Raw genomic sequence first — 14579 nt, 5'->3', positions numbered from 1 at the left:
GAAGGCGAAAAAGAAACCACTCTCTCGTCTTTAGCCCATATGTGCCCAAACTCAGAAAAAATGACAAAACAAATATTTTTTTTAACAAAAAGTGTACTTCTACCCTCAAAAGAAAGCACAAGTTATTTGTTTACTGCCAGGTAAACGCAACACTGTTTTTCAAGCCGTCCTATAGACCAGAACACAGCGAATTCCATGCGCATCGCCATATTTGCATCGCGCGTCGCGCCATCTATCGCACACGCGACGAAACAACACGCGCGGGCTGCCACGCCAGCAGACGCTACACAGAGCAAACGTGAAACTTCCGAAGCTCAGCCCGTCGGAGAGCGTGTTTCGCGTCTTTTCTAGCCTGGACATTTTCGCTGATTTTATTGGAACATCAAGAACATCTTCCTCATGCAAGTCCACAATGTATACAGTACGTCCTGAGTGGGCTGCGGAAGCAACCTCGTCAGATACGTACGCTGTTATATTTGTAAAAAAAAAAACGTTCTCGCTGTAGTACGCGTGAATCGTAATTGCAGTGCAGCTCACGAAAGAGTGAAATGATGTTTTGTTGCCCCATATTACAAGTTGTGCACAAAGGTTTGTGAAAACTCATCATTTCAGCATGCATCGCGTAATAATTAGAGTACGCTTTACGGGTAGTTTCGCGGAACGTAATTTTTGTTTCACGGGCGCTCTTACAATAATGCGTCTTGCTCATAAAAGCGTGCTATCAGAGAGTATAACCTGAAGTATCGTTCAGCGATCCCTTTTGGAAGCTACCTGCGCTATATTATTCTTGTAACGATGGTGCTTTACGAGCGAAACTGTGATACTCTTAGTTAAGCCGGTTAGCTACGCCTGCGACGTAAAGGACACTGGCGCGAGTACTGTTTACTTACGTGCCAATATATGTATTATGTGCAGCTGAGTGCCTCGTGTCAAAATACATTTGGGGACATCAAACACTGAAATGAAAGCACGAAATACTGGCCAGCTGATGAGGAGCACCGTGCCATTTATTACCTTTTGAAGACAAAATCTAGAAGGCGTGGATGCCATCAAAAGCACTAAAGCTTAATACTACCTTGAAACTGGCAAAGCATGCTGATTGCTTGTGCTTGAAAGCACTATCTTGCACTAGATTTTCGTCAAAGGAAACGCTCAAAGGTATGAAGTGCACCCCCACACGAAGCTCACGCCTGCCTTCAACCCAGATGCGTGTCACACAAATCAGGTTCGCAAAATGAAATAGGTGGGCATCACACTGCAGAATACACGCTGTTAGTGTACTTACTCGCGCATTTTCACTCGGCTCCTAGTTTTTTTGCTTGAATCACAGTTATCCACTCGCGGCGAAGCTGAAAACACCGCACCGGCACTATTTCCGTGGCGCGTCGTAATTGTCGCAGACAACGCTAATATCCTCCCAGCTTGTTTTGGCATCCAAAGAAGACGCAGTAGTGCCCAGACGAGCTCTTATACGCAGAAGCGGCGTGAACGGGTACTTTTTCGCACTTTAAAGCCTCAGAACTGCAGCTTGCCCTGTTTACTTGGTGCAGCCCGCGCGCGCCTTGGCAGCCCCGGTCAGCCCGGCGTCTGGGTGCGAGAGTATCCGCTCGGCTCGCCAGCAGCCTGGGTGCGAGACAGGCGTGCTCTGGTGTATACATATAGGACAATGGGCATTAGGGGTGCTATGTGCGGATGTGGTAAGCCTTGAAACATTTCACGTGCACACCGACATTGCACTTATTCCTCTCCATGACGTCTTTCACACAAAGCATGCGTTTGCCCGGAGAAAGCGGTCGGCACGTGGCAGCACGAAAAACAAGCAATGCCTAGGCTTACACACGTTGATAATGAGGCCTGCTTGGTGTGCTGTAGGCGGCGCTAGTCATCAGCTAAAGAAATAGCGATGTTAGAGTGCATCAAAGAAGCGTCCTATGTGTAGGACACTGGGCATATATGGGTTATAGTCGGAGCGGTTCAGGGGCCCTTTAACCCACCGAAAGCGCGCGCAGCTGCCACGCCGCTATGGTACGCCGCCGACCGAATAGAGAACGCGTGCACACGGCTGAGCGCAGGTCGACGCGCGCGCCACACGGCGCGAAAGCCCACACGCTCAGCTCCGTGTGGTGCTAGTATCGCCATCTGTTATATGAACAGCGAAATAGCCGGTGCGCGCTAGAAGGAAAGACTGCGTCCGCGCTCGCAAGTTGGACAACGCGAGGCAGTGATAATAAACGCGGATCGTATTCCATCGCAATGAACGATTGGGTTTGTTAGTAAACCATAATCTCTCTGTCCTCTCCATAGCCGTGCGCACAGGGGGGGCAGGGGGGGGGCGGCCGCCCCCCCTAATCACCTAAGAGGGGGGGCGCAAAAGCTGCCCCGTACATTGACCCTTCTAGTCACCTGAGAGGGGGGGGGCGCAATATCTGCCCCATACATTGACTTAGCAGGGTGGGGGGGGGCGCTGCGACGAACCTTTGCCCCCCCTAATGGGGAACCCTGCGCACGCCTATGGTCCTCTCCATGTATCTTTTCTTTTGTTTTTTTTTTTTTTTTTTTGCCGAGGGCCCATGTCCTGTGCGATGTCCGTGCGCGTGAAAAAAACCCTGGGTTGTCTAAGTTACCCGAAGCCCCCCACTACGGCATCTCTCATAGCCTGAGTCGCTTTGGGACGATAAACCCTATCGACCAACAAATACATTGGGGCAAAGATCACAAGCGCGTCATTAGTCTTGCAAATAACCTACACCAACGTACACTTTTCTTGACTTCGTCGTTTTCATTTCTTAGTGCCTAATCGCGGCCTTGTACAAAAGTAATACGTCTAACCCTACACAGGAGCCCATGGCCGTTATCGCAATACTCTTGACGCCAGCTGTTACAACTTTCGTTGACGACCAGAAGCCTCTTCGCGTAATGCATCGACGGCCGCCTTGTTTTGTGGCACGTCGTCCTCTTTAGTTCATCCCTATCTTTTTTTTTCCTTTGTTTCTTTGCTTTGCCTTCGTCTTACTTATATTATGCTTCTATTACGTCCCCTGGAAAGCATGTGAGCTTCATACTTCTTCCTTAGTAGCAGCTGCTGAGCTGCTCCTTTGCATCTTCCTTTAATATATTCACCAACTCATTTACATCTTCCGGCATACTTATTCAACACCAGCTGTCGCCTTCGAAGGACGCGAGCTGGTGCTTTGAAAGACCACGAAGTCTTTTACGACAGAGGCTCTGCGCTCTATGCAATGAGTATGACATGCAAGAAAGGTATTTGGCTATCTTCTCTACTATTTACATTCTAACCTACTCATTATAAATTCCCTTCGAACTATAAATTTATCTTTGTTGTACTAATCTAATCCACCTCACTCATTTAGGCAGGAGTAGGTTCTCTTTCACTCTAGCGCACACCGCGCCGCTTTCACAAGAAACACGACGCGCAAGAAAGGTACTGGACACCCTTTCCTGCCGCATGTCGTTCCAAACTTCATTGTCATATACTCCCTCCACCCATAATCTTATCTCATCCTAATTAAACACGCGTCTGTCGTCTCATCGCTCTTCGTGACCTGTCACTGTAGAGCGGACGCCACTATACCGGCTTCTAGCCTTCGCTTCAGTAAAGAGTCCTTCCTTCTTGAATATTCATAATGGAAAAGTCGATATCTCGTGGCAAAGCTTTCGAGGCTAATGATGGTCCCGCCGAGGTGTTCTAAGTACTTGTAGCAAGTGTATCTGCCTAAGAAGCCCAGAGAGTCCACGTATATTTGCAATTTTAACGCCGCTTCTCAGAGGGGGCGCAGCTGTTGCACTTACAGCATGTACGTTGCGCCATCCAGTCCTTATAAATGACTTTATAACGACGAGAGCGTCTAATTAGCTCGACACGTGTTTCAGCAGGCAGTAGGCGCGTGGGTCGGTTAGTTCAATATATTATTTTTAAATGCAAATGTCTGCATACACTAGAAAATGTAAAAAGTTAGCACTTTCATGAGCCAAGAAATACTAATGCTTCGAAATATAAAAACAAAATAGCGTTATCCTTTCATTCTTTTGTTCGCATGAAATAACCCTAGCCCAAAGCTCTCAAAGACAGCGCATAATCTCTCCGTTTGCGACAAAACAGCTCCAAGGTCAAGTTCTGCTACGAGAATAAACGCGTGAAATTTGGCACAGTATTAGCAGAATAAGCCAATACCAGATACAACAACCACAATAGTGATTATGACTGAAATGCGTTGCTTCGTGCGTCTCCCTCGAGTCACTACCACACTTTTTTTTTCAATCAATTATTCACATCCTCTCAGTAATCTATCTATTTGCCTCTCCCCATTCTAGGGTAGATAACCAAGTTGCCCATCTTGTTATCCTGATAACTTCATGTATCCACGTCATCTCTCCTTCAACTTCAACGGGTGTCTTTCAACAATGAGAAACGCTTTACGCTTACATTAGAAACATGGGAGTAGTGTTGAATACTGCTCTAGAAGTATTATCAAGTTGAAGTAACTAACACATGCTGGACAGGCCCGGCTAAAAGTCCCTAGTGGGAACATTCATTTCTTGTAAATAAACGCTGGTGCATGGAAACATCTATCAACGTTCAAAATTATGATATCGGACCCGTGTTTACTTAGTAGAGCTTACTGATCTATGTTAATCTCTTCTCTAAGCCGCGCTTAGGCAGTAAGGAGCGCGTCATTGCAGGCACAATTACAACGTTATAGTTCAGCAACTGCAATGGTATGCTGTCACCTAGTAAACGCGTTCGAACTTACTTGTGTCATGAGCGAACTGTCCAGTGAACGCGTATGCGAAGGACCTTTACCATATCTGAATTAAATGGCAGCGCAAAAACACAAGGACGCAAGAAAAGGCACACGAAAACACACACACTTGTGTGCTCTTTGATTTGAAATGCAATACCAACATTCAGAAATGCAATACCAACAATACCTGCTTTGCAACTTTAGTTTACCATATGTTTTCTCTCACTCCCTCGCTCAGTCATGCCATTACAACGTGACGGACGATTCGGGAGAAAGGGCAAGAGAGAGAGAGGGGGGAGGAGGTAGGGAATGTGCGATTATGTAACAGACGGGAACGGGCGAGTGCGGTGCGGCAGCGCCATCGGGCGGCGCACGCCGAAAACGCGACGCGGCTCCCGAGATTGGCGCGCCTCCGTGTCGCCGTTTTCGGGGGCTGGGCTGAACGGAGAAAGAGGGAGCAGAGCAGATTCGAGCACTTGCCAATCCATGAAAGAGATGCGCCGTTCTCAAGATCGATCGCTCGCCGAGAGGTGGCGACGTGTTCTCCTTCGTCCGGAGCAATCCCGGCAAACTTGAACCTGAGAGGCGGGGTCGGTGAGGAACGCGCAGAGACGGTGGGGACTACTTTGCTCGCGAATTAGAGCTTTTGAAAATGTAGGAGCATTAAGGGAGACAAAGATGCCGTGAAAGCTTGAAAGAATCGGAAAAGGCGCTGCCCTGTTCTTTGTGTTTACACTTGCCACATTACCATAGTTTATATAGCCGAAGGAAACTGCTAACTGACTAAAGAGAAGTCACACTTTTCCCTCTATTTTCATTGTGCATAAAACCTAATGTCACTCTTTTTTATTTGCTGAAAGAACAGAAAAATTCTTACAGTGGCGCGGGACGTTTGGTACATCGCAACAGCAACGATAATAATAATAATAATAATAATAATAATAATAATAATAATAATAATAATAATAATAATAATAATAATAATAATAATAATAATAGCAGTAGTAGTAGTAGTAGTAGTAGCAGTAAGAAGAAGAAGAAAGGAAGAAGGAACTTCGGAAACTTGTCATCTGCCTCTCGTTGACAATTCTGTTTATAGTGAACACAGACAGACAGTCAAGTAACTTTATTGCGTGTATAATGAACTCCGCATAATAATTGCTGAAATAGTGCACATTCTGCCAACTGCGTGGAGACCCCTTGGACCACAGCACACTGAACGTGTATTAACTAGACTTAGGAGGCAATGCAGAATACTTAGAGTCACGTGGCCAATGGCAACGACCATTCATTGGTTACGTATAACCTATAAAGGTCAATCAATTACCGCCTCAATCACCAGAAGCGTGCTTCACCGTAAGCTTTTATTTAGTGAGGCAAAGCCAATACGTTTCTTGCGGGGGAAGAGGAGCGGACATGGGGTACACATCACTTATCAAACTACTATCTCATTTAACACTAAAGTGGTTGTTTGAAATAATGACAGTGGAGTTAAGATAAAAATGCAGTATTAAAAGACAAGAAGATGGTTTATATAACCGCGCGCATGCATGGTGACGCAAGCAAAACCATACGCATTGAAAAATCGACGAACCCAGCCTTTAAATGCACGTACAAAAGAAGAGATGTTTTGATAACCACACATGCTGGGACTAGCAACAGTTTATTGAAATAACAGCTACCCGAAAGAAAACCTAGAAGCACATGCGCCATACATGATAACGTAGAGGTGATAGCGGTGGACATGTGACAAACAAACCACAACGGAAACGCCCATGCGCTTTAAAAAACCCGTGGAGATAAAAACGTTGCGCATGGCACCTTCTAATTACATTTCTCTAAAAACGTCACTTCCTTTTGTGATAACGATAAAGAAGGACATACCGATAATTTGCATGTTTTTGGAATTGGTACGCTTCTATTATTTCGCTTCCACATTTCGTTGGCTCCCCTACCTATAATCTCGGTATGAAATCGTGAAAAATGGGTGAGCCACGACATGTGAAAGAAAAATAATAGAAGCGTACCAAATACAAAGACATGGACATGATCGATGTGTAAGTGTACCTTCTTTATCTTTATCACGAAAAGCGGTCACGCTTTTATAGAAACGTAATTAGAAGGGGACATGCGCTGCGTTTTTATCTGCCTGGTTTTTTAAGGCGCATGAGCGTTTCCGTTGTGGTTTTTTTGTCACATGGCCACCGCTCTCATCTCTACGTTATCATGTATGGCGCATGTGCGTCTTGGTTTTCTTTCGAGTAGCTGTTATTTCATTAAACTGCTGCTAGTCCCAGCGTGAGGTGGTCGTCAAAACTTCTTGTGTACGGGTCTTTCAAGACTGGTTTCGTCGATTTTCCAAGCTATTTAACAACAAGCCCAGCACCAGACTCTTCAACCATATGCAGATTGACATAGAGAGTAGGGAGAACAGGCGATTTGAAACCGATCAGCTGTTGGCAATTTAGATTAGATTGCTTACATATGCTGCCGCGCCAAGTGACCGTGTCCGAGAGTCCTCTAACCTGTGTAGGAAGTAAGGCTTAAAATTTTGAAAACGGGGAAGTACTTGCAGGGTTCCGCTGAAATTGACGTACGTATTTTGGTAGGCTTAGGCTACGCGAATGAACGTTTTTAATCTGAAAACGGGCAGTAGTGAAATCCGTTCTGTGAACCAACCCACTTCTCCACGTTTACAGTCCCACGTATATTCGAATAGGTTAATCCAAGTCTCGTTTCCGGGTGCGCTCCTTTCAAGAAAAAGAATGAGAAGATCAAGACAGGTAGGTGCAGAATGGTTAATTTAAAATCGTTTGGTTTTCTGCATATGGAGGGAAAGGTGTAGGAGTGAACGGATATCCGATGTAGTTGATTTCTTTCCAAAATTACAGTTGGGGTCACTTACCTTGCACTGTGAACATAACAGTTGGGTTTCATTACTGTCAAGTTAAAACTGGGTCATATAGAGCAGGGATTGCCGGTATTGTAGCAGGCATTAATCGAAAGAAGTTAGCCTAGACCGGTCACGTAACTCGTAGAGCAGACATTGGTCAGTTCTAGCAACAGAATGGTCACCAAGGAAATACAGCCGAGGACGGCATGGACTCAGATGTAGTGACAAAATTAAGAAGTTCGTCAGCAAAAACGGAATCAGCTCGCACAAGATAGAATAAATTGGGGATCGCTGCGAGGGGCATTCGTTCTGCAGTGGGCACAAATTAGGATGACGATGGCCACGATGATGATGCGAAGCAATAACGTGAGTCGATTTGCTTATTACGAGTTCTAGCTGTAGCACCAAGTGCTATAAAATGGGCAATGTATTTTGGAAGGCCATATCCTAACACCTGTGCAGAGCATGTATTCCGATTGTCCTTCAAGGATAGCTTTAAATGTTGGTAGTAACGTTGATACTTACCGCAGTTACTAAACTCTGAGCCAGCCTCATTCCTAGCCGACCTCAGAAATCAAAAAGGTAAGAATATTGACAATGAAAATTTAAAAAAAAACATAGGGGACGGTTAAGGTTCGCCCTCAAGAGTATAACGCAATAACGTAATGGGACCCCTTTTGCATCGCCTTCTCACTCGCTTGCCGTGCTTCACTTCTCGGCGGACACCTCAACCGTGTCGCGAGGAAAGGAACGTGTGTGCGTTTAACAATGGCTGTTTTAAGCTCTCCGAAAATGCCCACTGTCAGAGCAGTTGCAAATTTCCCACTCCACCATAATTCATCATTTCGCGAAGTTACGAAGTAACCACCACGCGTCTGAAAGGCAATACGCGTACCTACGCAGTTGCACACTTCGTTCGTGCTGTGGCTGATAATGGTGATTAATTATGGCTGAGCGCTTTGTAGTGGGTGTGCCTCTAAACCAACTACTCGTTGCGATATTCACGTGACGTGACGTCTCCTGCGATTCTGCGCTTCTGCCACGCAATATTGCCTCTACATGAGGCAATATTGCGAACTACATGACGCCAATATAAGGGGTTTTTATTCCGATAGCAATTATATGGACAGTCTCGGCTGAATTTTGCCGTCGCCGTCGTCATGCACAGTATATGTATAAGTATGTATATATATATATATATAAAAGCCCCAACGAAAAATAATTCAGAAAAATGCTTCCGAAGCGCGGAATCGAACCAGGGGCCTCTTGCTCCGCAGCGAGTGGCGCTAACCACTACGCCACGAAACGCACATCCTCCACGTAGCTAACGGCGAGCGTTATATACACGCCCTTTACCGCTGGACGGACTCAGAGACGCTAGGCGCTTATAAGCGTTTCTTCATTACCAGCGAGATGGCGCTAGGAGCGGGACGGGCGGATTTAAAAGTCGTCGGCGAGCTCGCTCGCTTCTTCTTATATTTGCGCAGGGAGAACCTTGCCCATCCGCTGTCTGCTCGCAGTTTTCTCGTGGTGAGGGGAAGAGGGATGTTTCACGCTTTCACCGTGATGTCCGCACTCATGTTACGGAGCGTACGAAAGTCACTCGAGCTCAAGGGACGCCGCTAAACGAACAAACAGAAGATGAGCGCGAACTATCAAGTGTCACAGCTCGACACTTGAAGCACTCTAGTTTCCTTCGCTGCTTTGGCCGCCTTTGCAACAGGAGCGCTGTTCAAACTGAGAGTATTCAATTGGCGAGCCTGACTTCGTATAGCATTAGTTTCTTGCTATCGCATTCATTGCTTCGCCCTTGCGGCGAAGCTGTGACATTTTTTTTCTTTTCGAGGTAGTTTAAAGCTCTGGCGTGGCTCTGAGGTGCAACACCTTACTGCCACGCAGCATGCCTGGATTCGATTCCGGCTCAGACCTATGCCATTTATTCTTTCCTTCCATCGTGATTTATCGCACACGAACAATGCCGCCGATGCCGACGCCGGAATTTCTGCGAGACGGGCGCTATATGCTGTCGCGTTAACATTTCCAGTGGGTCAGCCAGCACAGTTCACAGCAAAGTTCACACTGCAAGGCGAAAGTTCACAGTGCAAGGTGACACTTGAAAGCACTATAGACAAAAATGCCAAGCAAAGTATAGGGGATGTTATTTGTAGTAATTGGGATATAAATGTGAAGAAAGTAAAGTGGACGAAAAGATAACTTGCCGCCGGCAGGGACCAAACCTGCGACCTTCGAATAACGCGTCCGATGTCCTACCACTGAGCTACGGCGGCGGTCATCCTCCCGTCCATTTTTTTGTGGTATATATGTGCATTTAAACCTAAAAGGCAGAAATAGAGTGTTCCACACTCGCCGCCATGGCTTCGATCGGCGCTGACTAACACTCCTTGGTTTAAATGCACATATATACCTCATAAAGTGGACGGGAGGATGACCGCCGCCGTAGCTCAGTGGTAGAGCATCGGACGCGTTATTCGAAGGTCGCAGGTTCGGTCCCTGCTGGCGGCAAGTTATCTTTTCGTCCGCTTTACTTTCTTCGCGTTTATATCCCAATTACTACAAATAACATCCCCTATACTTTCCTTGGCATTATTGCCTGTTAGTTCTCAATAATATTGTGTCTAAGAAGGAAAAACGAGCCCTTAAAAAGTCATCTTCTTTCCTTGAAAGCACTATAGTCATCCGTCCGAGTTTACTATCAACGAGAATACAAAGTATTGGAGGCGATCCTAATTCTTGACTTAGGTGTCTGGTACTGGCACTAGCAAGTCGACGATCGCTTGCCCTGGTGTGTTTCTTGGGCCAACTTCGTGCTTCGTCGCACTACCGAAGTGGATCTCGGAAGCCACGTAAAAAAAAGCCCGTGGTTGATACGTGCTCCGCCAGCTGCCGCTGCCATCCCAGCTTCTCACAAGAAAACTGTCTGCTCTCCTCATGAACTCCTTCAATTAATTTTCATTTATTATCCTGACAGTTAATTGCACTTATCTTAAGTGAACTTACGCTGCGATATCATATGTATCTAATATAACTCTTAACCTGATCCAGAACCTTCGATTTCGTACCAGGTTTATTTTTACAAGATTTTTCTGAATATTCGGAAAACCGGATGTAAGGTCTCGACCGGAAGTGCTTGGAAGAAAAACAAGAGTGTCACTCGGTGTTCGTGTCACTAATAACACGTTCGCGGTCCCCTGCTGTGACGGCTTGCGAGGTCGTGCATGAAAGCACGAATAGCTTCAGTGTCATCGCGGTCATGTTCCCTATTACTTTGCTTTTAACCTAAGTGCGCGTACTTGGGCACGCGGTTCCCTCAGCAAAAAGGGCCTACAGGTCAAAAGCAGATGGGAAATATTGTGAGGCTCTAAACTAAGTTCTAAGCTTGATTTCGGCTCCTTCGGTTCAGCTGCTTCATCAGAATAGAATTGTTTTCAGAGAACACGAGTCGATAAAGTTAGAAACAATGGTATTGCAGCGCCTGCCGTAAGCAGTCGTAACAAATTAAAACAAAACCATCCTCCTCCCCCCCCCCCCCCCCCAAGCCACCGCAACATTGTCCTGGCAGCACGTTAAGTGAGTAAGTAGCGTAGAAAGTTGGGCGAGTTGGTAAGTTTTGCTTTTGGTCAAACCGCATGGTGGGACGCGACACTTATCCTGTTTGTCCCACTTCATTCTTCGTGTCCTGTCCCACCACGCAGTGCGACGAAAACGTTTAATGAGTCGGTTAAACCAAACAGTTCAGTCAGTTGTGAGCTTATTGTTTCTTATAACGACGATTCATTAAGTTGGTCAGCGCTGAGAATTTAGTGACCGTGACCTTTCTTGCTATGTGCAACCGAAATGGACACTTCCAAGTCAAATTCTGTGGTTTAAGCACCAAAACCACAATATAATTACGTGGTTCGCCGTAGTGAGACACTCCGGAATAATTATGACAACCTGGAGATCTTTAATGTGCAACTTCATTTAAGCATTGACGGGTCTTTTTTTTTTTTTTCAAGGCGAGAAATGAGCACTGTGTAAGTAACTGTCAGTAAATTGGTAAAAACTATTCGAAGGCAACCACTACGGCACTTTATAGAACAGCGTGTAGTACAAATTCAATTCATCCCTGCAGTGTCATGAAACAGAGATGGAAATGATCCTACTGTATTAGCATACTGAAGTTCTCGCCAAAAACGAAGGGACATGCAGAGAAGCTAACGGTAAGCGTGCTTGCGAAGTCTACAAACTTTCTTTGTTTTTCTTTTTCCTTTTTTTTTTTGAAGAGCGCGGAAGCGAGCTTTCGTTCTTTGTATGTATTTCAATCTCACGGAAGAACTGCAATGTTTGCAAAGCTCCTAGGTAATGCCGAGTCCCGGTCATATTTCACTATAGAAAAAGAAAAACATTACTTATGATTTATTGATCGTAGCACGGAAAATATTAAATGGGTGTATTTTGTTGTTTTTGTGTTATAGGCGAAAAATACTGGTAGTAAGGAAACAGCGCGACTTCTTCATACGGGAACAAAACCAAAGGGAACGACGGGTACAAGCGCTGCCTTGAAGTACTAGAAATGTAACTTGGTAAAGTCAAGCTTCGGGCTATTTGGTTATGCATACCAGTTCCATTTGACTTATTCTCCCGTCTGAAGAAGTCGCGCCGTTTCCTTAGTACTATGCGTAACCAACTCTTCCAAAGCTTGACTTTGCTAAAACTACTACATAAACCCTACTCTTTGATCGATTATGCTCGAAGGTATGGCACCCGCGTGCGGAGTCCGTGCTATAAACAGTGGGATAAGCCAGTGGAATGCTATAACCAACACGAGCACCCAAGTTTTAACGAAGCATTGTATAACATCGCTAAAGCATATTCTATGTCTCGCTACTACATTATTTTTCATTCGTGCTAAAGCGAACGATTTCTTAAGAAAAAAGATTACAAAGTGTGTTTTAATAAGTCATGCTCAATATTTGAATACACAAATTCTGTCGTTCGTTATCCTAGTAGACGAAAAGCACCTGAGCTTTGAGCGATCATGAAGACGAAAGTTTTGAAATCGGTCAGCCTGTGCTAGGTTTATTCGATAGGCTGAGATTTTCGGTATTAGACTTTCAGTGTGAATTGTAGACATGCTGTACTGTTTAGCGCGCTTTAGTGAAGTCCCGTCCCGTTTGTTGAGATGACTCAGCATTGTTTCTACTTGACACTCTACTGCACGGCGAAGCCTAAGTAGGGTGGCTAGCATAGCTCACGGTGTTCATGTCCCGTATACACACATTTGCTAAGGAACTAAATGAAGTAGTGAATTCATTGGGCACAGGAATCGCAAGCAAAGTGATGCGAGTAGGTCCCTTCTCTTAACTATGGATAGTCGAGCTTGGTTACCTAGCAACATAAGTGTCAGTATTTTTAAGCTAACAGCGATGAATGACTATGCAGACGGTCGATGTGTGCGCTTAATGTTCCTTTCTTTTTTTTCAATTTCGCAGATGCCAGCAGCTCTGAGGCAGCTGTCGGCTGAGGTGGCGGCGAAAACCCAGCCAAAGCAGGTGAAGGTGCCGAGCCAGCAGCTAGACCTGGGTTAGGCCTCGAGCCTTCGGCCCTACGGAGGCCGCCCACGGGCCCAGCGAGCGAGGGCGTCGGGAACCGCAGCCAAGAAACTCGGCGGCGGCCGCGAGAGCGGTGCCCGGAACCACGCCTCAGAGCAGCAGCAGCGCGGCGCAGCCGCCCGTTGGCGCAGCCCAGTCGCCCCCGTCCAGCATGTCCCTGGTCATGGTGACGCCCGCCGTGGACGACGACTTCCTGCCGGGCTCCAACAACAACGCCGCTGCCGCCACGAACAACAACAACAACCACCACGCGGCGCCGACGCAGCCACCCCAGCCGCAGCCGCCGCCCGAGCCTCCCGACTGGCCGTATCCGCAGCTTGCAGCACCAGGCGTCCGGGTCGTCCGGCAAGCCCGTGCTGGTGCTGGGCCGGATGCACTCGGAGCCGGAGCGGTCGCTGCCCCTGGTCGAGTTCAAGACGCTCGAACCTCCCGCGCCGCCGAACTATCGGTCGTGCCCGGAGATCGGGCCGCAGATCCAGGTGGTGCAGTTCACCGGACCGGGAGTCAGCGAGGAGGACGAGTGCTGCCCGGGCTACGACGTCGACGGTGGAGGCGAGGACGGCGGGGGCGGGTTTCGCCGCGCGTCCGCGTGGGGCGCCCCGGGCGGGGCGCCCCCTGCAGGGCCGCGCGGCGTGCGAGCCAGCGGCGCCCTCGCAGCAGCGCCCCCACCTATGGACCCCGCACACGCGGCTGGGTCTGAGCGCGCGGTTGGAGCACTCGTTCCTCACGCGCACGGTGTCCCGCGAGAGCGTGCGCTGCAGCGCGACAGACGCGGGCCTGCTGCCGGCGTCGTCGTCGCAGCAGCAGCCGTCGTCGCACCAGGCGGCGGGCGCGCCGCTCACCACGTCGCTGCGCCAGCTGCACCGGGACAACGAGATCGCCGAGATCGCGGCCGACTCAATGCGCATCAATGGGGCGCTGCGCCACTTCAAACACCTGCGCAAGCCCACCTCGACGCTCTCCATTCCGGCGGCCATGAAGGTGCGAAACGCCCGAGGGCTTGTTGACGCTGCCGCAACCTGTCACCCGCACCCGCACCACCATGCACAACAACAACAACCGCTGCCTCAACCACGCCGCACCACTTGTCCCCGCACGCAGCAACAGCAGACCGCCCGCCCCGCCGCCGCGCCGCAAAGTGCTTCTCGTAGAGTGCCCGCCTCAGTACGCGGCCGCCGCGTCGCGCTGGGCAGCCGGCGCCAAAAAAGTAAAGACTCGTGTGGTACATAAGGAGCTTGCTACTGCTGCACAGGTAGGACCGTCCTCTCTCTCTCTCTCTCTGTCTCTGTCACAACACTCACACAATCCACA

General features: G+C 47.8%; 1 protein-coding gene across 4 annotated transcripts in view; it reads left to right on the top strand.

The window, feature by feature from the left end:
- Positions 1-13250: 13250 nt before the first annotated feature.
- Positions 13251-14579, top strand: part of LOC119389938 (small conductance calcium-activated potassium channel protein) — a 257296-nt gene continuing 255967 nt past the window's right edge. For 2 of the 4 annotated variants that reach the window (XM_037657391.2, XM_037657390.2), the window contains exon 1: positions 14058-14520. In XM_037657391.2, coding sequence (XP_037513319.1) covers positions 14311-14520 — 210 coding nt within the window. In that variant the 5' untranslated portion in view covers positions 14058-14310. Of the gene's footprint in view, positions 14521-14579 lie in introns of all 4 variants that reach the window. The other 2 variants (XM_037657388.2, XM_037657389.2) reach the window with 2 other exon arrangements.

The sequence above is a fragment of the Rhipicephalus sanguineus genome, chromosome 4 (genome assembly GCF_013339695.2).
Source record: "Rhipicephalus sanguineus isolate Rsan-2018 chromosome 4, BIME_Rsan_1.4, whole genome shotgun sequence".
NCBI classification, from domain to species: Eukaryota; Metazoa; Arthropoda; class Arachnida; order Ixodida; family Ixodidae; genus Rhipicephalus; species Rhipicephalus sanguineus.
This window is presented reverse-complemented; position numbering and strand designations above follow the sequence as displayed.